The sequence below is a fragment of the Silene latifolia genome, chromosome Y (assembly GCF_048544455.1).
Source record: "Silene latifolia isolate original U9 population chromosome Y, ASM4854445v1, whole genome shotgun sequence".
NCBI classification, from domain to species: domain Eukaryota; kingdom Viridiplantae; phylum Streptophyta; class Magnoliopsida; order Caryophyllales; family Caryophyllaceae; genus Silene; species Silene latifolia.
Window position 1 is genome coordinate 310,245,661 of NC_133538.1, and position 7,971 is coordinate 310,253,631.

Below are 7,971 nucleotides of genomic sequence, written 5' to 3' on the forward strand. Positions count from 1 at the left end.
TCCGTTCGAATGAAAGATGTATTTGACAACGCTTTTTGTGTTTAAGCAAGATCCTGTGGCCAATCCAAATCGACAAGATGAGGCTTCTAAATCAATGGAGCAGATTAGTGGCGTTTTATGTGACCTCGTTGTTGTACTTTCTGCTGACAAAAATGATGAAGTGTCTGTTACTGCTGAAAAAGAATTATCGCCCCTTCATATGATCACCAATGACTATTATACTACTTCGGGAGATAAAGACATACACCATTCTGCAAGTGTAGAGGAAGGGGTTGATACGATGGAAGGTGAAACTGATGGTGAGTTCCTTGAAAACTCATCAGACCAACACTTGAACAACATAGAAATTTCTACACCCATTCAAAACAAGGATAATGCTACCGATTTGATGGATGTACAAGCTATTGGGGATGTCCAAGGAATTCAACAAAAAGTACCGGATTTGTCTATTACACAACTAATTGGTTCTGCGCCGGTTTATACTACTGATGAAGTAAATGCCATTCTCCAGGAGGTGCGAGAAGAAGAGATTCCGATTGAGTTGCTTTCTTCGGGGGATGTGGTTGCAGCAGACGTACCTGAACAGCGTTCAGGTGATATGGTGCAAGGTTTGGATGAGGCAAATAAAGAGGCTCCTGCAATATATGTCCCTCAAACTGATGGTGTTCACCATCCATTCCTATTTCATTCAAAAACCAAACTTTCTTGCATGTCCATTGTCCCTGAGAACCTCGGTTGCTCTTTTGATTGTGGTGGACCCGATCCGAGCCAGGTTTTTGTGTCTGATATTTTACGCCGCAACAACAGACTATTCACATCCGTTTTTAGCAGGAGGAAGGATGTAATGGATTACATCTTCAATAAATCGGAGAACTATAGTAAACTGTAAGTCACCTATAAGAACTTTATATTAGTTGATATTGTTTTACCTATAAGAACTGCATACCCTTTCTTTTGTTGTATTGACTTCCTAGTTGCACATTTTTTGTAGGGAAACAATCGTATCCTACACAAGACTGTACTTCATTCCGAGGGAGGACATTCGGTCGTTAGAACCCGGTCTTGAGATCACGAACAATGTTATCGATTCTTTGGTCTATGTTACTCAACAAGATCATGATGATACAATGCCCCAGTCCCAACTTCCCGCATTGTTTCTTTGGGCTTAGCCACACTGTATGTGCGCATTTTTCACAGTTAGTTACTTTTCACAACAAAGTGTCAAATTTTTACTTGTTCCCTATCTTATGACAGAGTCTTGTACTCCAAATTTGGGAAGCCAAACAAAAGGGGGAAGTGCTAGACCTAACTAAAGATATATTCACAACATGGGACATTTGGGTCAGTGATTGTGTATCTCAATTTCAGCTAGATTCTGATTTGGTATGTGTAACCTTTTTAAACCCATTATTATCTCGATTTATAATTTTAATATTCTTAATTGTAAGTTTTATTAATAGGTTTATGTTGAATTTCCTCAGGTCTTCATTCCTGGGTTATCAGGTGGTTCGCCTCACTATAGTTGTGTATGTATAAATTTCCCCGCAAAGCAGGTTGAATACCTTGACAACCGTTCATATAGCGAAGATTTCGATACTTTACCTATCTCAAATATAGCGAAGATTTCGATAATTTCCTCAGGTCTTCATTCCTGGGTTATCAGGTTATCAGGTGGTTCGCCTCACTATAACTTTGCATGGCAAGGTCTAGGATACTCAGCCAATGACTGTGGTACCTATATGATGATTCACATGCTCCTTTATAATGGCAAACTCTTTGACTGCGGGCTAGGCACCATGGACGCAATGAACTTGTACAGGGCTGAAATTGCTGCGACGCTTGTACTTAGTGATATTAACAAGTCGAGGGAAGAGGTTATTTCTGCGGCTAAATCCTTCAAAGAAGCTAAACTTACGTCCACAAAATCAGCTTCTAAATCTATCGGCTCTAAAAGAAGTAGTCAACCACTAGTTGAAGGATCCAAGCGTCCCCGTTTAAGTGTACCTGATCCAACTACCCCTCAGCCAACCACCCCATTAGCTCATTCTCCGACAACTGAGTTATCAGCTGTTAAAAGTCGTCCTAGGAGGAGCGGTGATGGTCTTGGTTGCTCTCTCGATTGCGGTGTTGCTGATTTGACTACCCTTGTCATATCTAAGACTCTAAGGTGCAACCAATTGCTATTGAAGGATATGACCACACTAAGGAAGCACGTAGCAGATTACTGCTTCCTTGACGACCACGATTTGGACTCGAGGTAAGTTTGGTGTCTAACCTGTATTGGTTCATATAGCCAATTGAAGTATATTTATAATGTGAGTACACACTCACCATATAAGTTGCATTGGTTGATTATTTTTATTTCAAGTTGAAACTTCAACCAAACTGTTGAAAATAAAAACCAAATTCACTTTTTGAAACTTTGAATACAGATTCTGAAATTCTAACTCACAACGTTTGAAATTTTAATCTAAATTATTCACATTTCAAGTGAGGACTCCACATTCTGAAACTTTAAGCATCAACTTTGAATTTTCAATTCACTCAAGTTCAAACTTCAACCAAGCAGATAATATTAATATCCCAAAGTCAACTTTTACGACGCATTTATTTCTTTGCGCAGGGAACAATTGGCGATTCTGAGTCAATGCCGTACTTTGTAGGGATGGGATTATGTCAATGCTACCTGATAGCAAAATGTCCTCAACTGTTATTGAATGTTGGTCCAAGTTGTTGAATCAGATAGAGTCAGATGCAAACGAAGTACCAAGAATGGCTTTCCTAGGCATACGCCACACGGTACGCATCTACTTTTAAATTCATATGACATTTAGCGGATGAAATTTATATAATTCAAATGGAAACATTCTGTAACCAGTTAGTTATAAGAACAAATATTTCGCAGGACGTGGTTATGCGATGGTTGGAAAACCAAGAAGACGGTACACAGGAGACGCAGACTAGTGCGTATTACGATACGTTGTTCCATATTTGGGACTTGTACATCAAGCACTGTGGTCATACCTTCAACTTGAATGCAGAGCTCATCTTCGTACCAGTTAATATTGACGATCATTTTGCTTGCATATGTATCAATTTCATTGCAAGTACTATCGATGTCCTTGACCATCAGCCTATACCCCAGTTTAAGAATTCCAAAGTCTTCAAGGTGTCTCAAATCATTGTAAGTTTCTTACTATATCTACGATGAATATCGACGCAACTAATATGTAACTTAACTTATGACTACCTTACTTATGTGCAGTCCAGTGCAATGAGTGACTACCTCGAATCAAGAGGCGTATCCGGAGCAGAAGAGGTCGCAAAGTTTAGGCACCGCCAGATCAAATTAAGTTGGCAGAGTCCAAAACCTAACGAAGTTGAGTCTGGATTATTTACAATGATGCACATGTTATGTTACGAGGGTGCCCCATTCGAGCACGAAGACCTTCCGAAGAAGATTGGCCGGCGCTATCTGTGTATCCAATTGGCTGCGACCCTTGTATTATCCGATATGAACAAAGTTCGAGCAGAAACCATGGACAATGTGAAGAAATTTATTGCTGAAAAGGAAAGCTTATGGCAAGTCGTATATGCTAGGCGTAAAGTTTCGAAGATCTTGAATAAAAAATAACAATGTTTTATTAATATTTCATGTAGCCTACTACTGTTTTAACATGTGTACTGTTTTGAATGTACTTAAATTTGTACTAGCTATACTTTTCTAGCAGGATCAACATTAAATGAAAAAAGTCTGCAAGTTTTCAGTTGAAACTTTTTGACCATCGTTTGAAATGTTAGTTTAAAAATTTTGTAACTTTATTAAATTTTCCAGTCTGAAATTTTAAGCCTCAACTTTGAAATGTCAACTGAGTCATGTTGAAACTTCAACTAAGCATGTAATAATAAAATTCCAAACTAAACTTCTGAAACTTTGACGAAGGATTTTAAAACTTTAAATCAGAAATTTTCAAATTTATAATATTTAAATTCCAATTTTAAATACTGAAACTTTGACAGCACATTTTGAAATTTTAATTCACAACTTTTGTAATTTCAACCTAAAATATTTCACTTCCAAGTGAATTCTCCACATTGTGAAACTTTAACCGTCAAAATTGAAATTTCAACTCACTGAGGTTGAAACTTCAACCAAACGGATGGAAATAAAAAATCCAAAGTCACTTTTTGAAACTTTGAGGACACTTTCTGAAATTTTAACTCATAACTGTTGAAACTTTAACCTAAGCTATTCACATTTCAAGTTACTCCTCCAGATTCTGGAACTTTAAACATCAACTTCGAAATTTCAATTTACTCAAGTTGAAACTTCAATCAAAGATATTTCACTTTAAGTCAGAAATTTTAAAACTTTAAATCAGAAATTTTCAAATTTCAGCCAACAATATTTAAATTTAAAATATTTAAATTCCAATTTCAAATACTGAAACTTTGACTGCACATTTTGAAATTTTAATTCACAACTTTTGTAATTTCAACCTAAAATATTTCACTTCCAAGTGAATTCTCCACATTGTGAAACTTTGACCGTCAACATTGAAATTTCAACTCACTGAAGTTGAAACTTCAACAAAACGTATGAAAAAAAAAAATCCAAAGTAACTTTTTGAAACTTTGAGGACACTTTCTGAAATTTTAACTCATAACTGTTGAAACTTTAACCTAAGCTATTCACATTTCGAGTGACTCCTCCAGATTCTGAAACTTTAAACATCTACTTCGAAATTTCAATTTACTCAAGTTGAAACTTCAATCAAAGATACAATAATAAAATCCCAAATACATCTTCTGAAACTTTGACAACACTTTTCGAAATTTTAACTCACAAACTTTGAAACGTCATCCAATAATATTTAAATTCCATTTCAATTGTCGACAATCTGAAACTTTAGTCCTCACCTTTGAAATTTCAACTGCCTCATGTTAAATTTTCAACTATGTAGATATTTTTTAAATTCAACTATTAACTCTTCAAACTTTTAAGAAGTATTTTGAAATTTCACCTCACAAATTTCAAACAATCAGACAATAATATTTCAATTTCATGAGAACTGTTCATATTCTGAAACTTTATGCACCAAAAGTGAAACTTCAACTCACTTATGCAATATTTTTAAAAATTCATGCCTGAACCTGGAAATTGTAAAAGAATAACTGTGAAACTTCAACATTGCATGGGATTTTTCAATCCAAAAATTGGCTACCTTAAATTTCAACATAAACTTCAGAATTTTAATATAAAAAAAAAATCGAACATAGACCCTCACTACACAAACATCTACTTCCCTTGCATACAACAGATTAACTTCAAAGTTTCACCAAAAAAACTAGGACATTAACTTCACGAATACATTTTAATATATAAAAAATTCCTACTCCTCCGACAAGTCTTCTACTTCTTCCTCTTCCTCCTCCTCTTCTTCAGATGATTCCGACAATTGCGGTGGATGCTCAGCAAAAGGGTTAGGACAGTTCCTCTTGTCATGGTGTGCCATTTGCTTGCAATTATTGCACATGCGTTTCGGCTTACTGGCAATTGCAATGGCCTTCGCCTTACTAGACAAAATCCTTTTCCCACTCCCTTTGTTTTTGGAATATTTAGGTGGCAGTATAGAAATCTCCTTACTTGCTTTACAACCAAGTAATTTCTCCATTTCCTGTTGTTTATTCAACTTCTCACCTACCGGTGTCAGCTTCTCTCTAAATTCCCTTATTAAATTAGTAAGACCTTCAACGTCTTCCTTTTCCTTATCAACAAGAACTCCAATTGTTTCGTGAATTTCCGACCACAATTTTGTCATCTGAGGTTGCTTACTGTCTACAATATCCATGTCATCTGTACACTCCCCGGTACTATAGTCACCACTCCGCAATGCATCCTTTGTCCATCTCCTTGCAATCGCAGATTCCGGAATTTCATTTACCCCATTACCGGAATAAATCCAAATTATGTGCCTGCAGAGTACTCCCTTCCTCTCAAAAAGTTTACAGTAACAGCTCGCCTCAAAAGTCCCTGAGTTAGCAAATGAAATTGAAACTTTCATGACTAAAAGAAACTTTATTACTTACACTTTGAAACTTTAAGACAATTTCATGAAATTCTAATACTTCAACTATCTAAATCAATTCTTAACAAGTAATAAATCAACGTACTAATACTTCAACGATGTAAAACTTTAAACATAGTTTTATGAAATTTAAACTTTGAAACTTTAAGACAATTTCATGAAATTCTAATACTTCAACTATGTAAAAAGCTTCTTAACAAGTAATTAATCACTACGCACTAAATTACTCATATACAGGTTATCTTGAACATCAAAATTACGGCCTCCCAATGAATCCTTCAAGGTAGTAACCTCTAAGTTGTTCGACTCCAAGAAACCCTTGCAACTAAATCCACCAATTGCATTCTTTAACTCCTCTTGAAACTCCTCGAAAATATCATGTGTGTAAATCTTCGCACCATCAGCCTCTATTGCCAACTTACTGCATAACTTTGGGTTTGAATGACGGTTTTCGCTATCAAGCCTCTTCTGGTTGTGTCTTTGTTGGTCCAAAGCACTTTCAAAGCGCATCCAAAACTCAACAAGAGTACCATTTCTCGCCTCAAACCTCTTGAAAAAACTGTTTTCACTTTCCGACCGCTGTGTCGTCCTCATAATACCACCCATTCTCAAGTCCTTACAGTGCGCCATCACCCACTGCCTCCTTATATCATAGCAAGTCCAGTAAACCATTCAATGTCGTGGTACGTGTTCCTCCATTATTGCTGACCATCTATTGTCGAACTCCTCTGCTTCAAGTTCCTCGTCCCATACAATAGCATTTAACTTTTTTAGAAATACCTGGTAATCTTTCCTTTTGCTACCATACTTACAGGGAACCTTATTCATAATGTGCCACATGCAGAACCGGTGCCGTGTTGTCTTGAATTTTTCGGGTACTGACGCAATTATTCTAGGATCTTGATCTGTTATTATGTACTGTGGTTCCTTTCCCCGCATAGCAATCAAAAACCTCTCGAACACCCAATTAAACGATTCAGTAGTTTCTTTTGCTATAAGCGCACAACAGAAAGTTATTGATCGTTTATGGTTGTCAATCCCTGTGAAGGGAGTGAAAACCATCTTGTACTTGTTAGTGGAGTAAGTAGGGTCGTATGAAACCGCATCTCCAAAGACAGAGTAGTTTCTCCTAGCAATGCCATCCGCCCAAATTGCGCGTCGTAGGCTACCATCTACGTCAACATCATAGTCAAAGTAGAAGTCTGGCCGAGTCTCTGCCATGTTCTTGAAGTGATCAATGAAAAGTTGTCCGTCTCTTTCATGAATAAAACACTTTATGTCTCTTTGAAAATTTTTGAAGTCGTTCAAACTAGCCCTTATATTTTGGTACCCGTTAACAACCTCCTTACACATTCTCAGCAAGTCCTTGTTGCTCCAATATTCTGCCGCAATGAATTAACAAACCAACCTCGTAATGTAAATTAAATTCACACTCGAACATTCAAACGTCTACTAATAATTTCTACCTATCAGTTGTACAAACTTTAACCCTGTTAAGTAAAATTCACTCTCACAAATGTAATCATCAATGAAACTTTAACGTTCCATTCAAAAATTCAACACTCTTTTCTCGAAACTTTAATCGAGGTCATGGAAAAAACAAATAACAACATTATCTTTCCCGACTTTTAACACCCAAGCTGAGCACTAAAACTTTAGAGGTTAACTTTAAAATTTTAACGACAAATTTTGCAACTTCAACACGGTTCATGTCCAAACCGAGTAACTTTGAAACTTTTAAAGGCAATTTTGAAAGTCTAATTCACAATTTATGAAACATTAAATCTATTTCCGGAAATTCAACTACATATTTCAGTAATGGAACTTTATGCGTGAACTACGAAATTGTAATATACAAAAATTAAAACATCAACAACTTACA

General features: G+C 36.3%; 2 protein-coding genes across 2 annotated transcripts; both read right to left on the minus strand.

Moving 5' to 3' along the window:
* Positions 1-5,393: 5,393 nt before the first annotated feature.
* On the minus strand, positions 5,394-6,761 carry LOC141631158 (protein FAR1-RELATED SEQUENCE 1-like). The gene is made up of 2 exons (XM_074443865.1): positions 6,317-6,761; positions 5,394-6,034 (listed from the first exon to the last, which is right to left on the minus strand). Exons 1-2 carry the CDS (start codon positions 6,759-6,761, stop codon positions 5,394-5,396), a joined length of 1,086 nt encoding a protein of 361 aa, XP_074299966.1.
* LOC141631159 (protein FAR-RED IMPAIRED RESPONSE 1-like) lies at positions 6,762-7,442 on the minus strand. The gene has a single exon (XM_074443866.1). The coding sequence runs from the start codon at positions 7,440-7,442 to the stop codon at positions 6,762-6,764; it is 681 nt and encodes a 226-aa protein (XP_074299967.1).
* Positions 7,443-7,971: the final 529 nt, after the last annotated feature.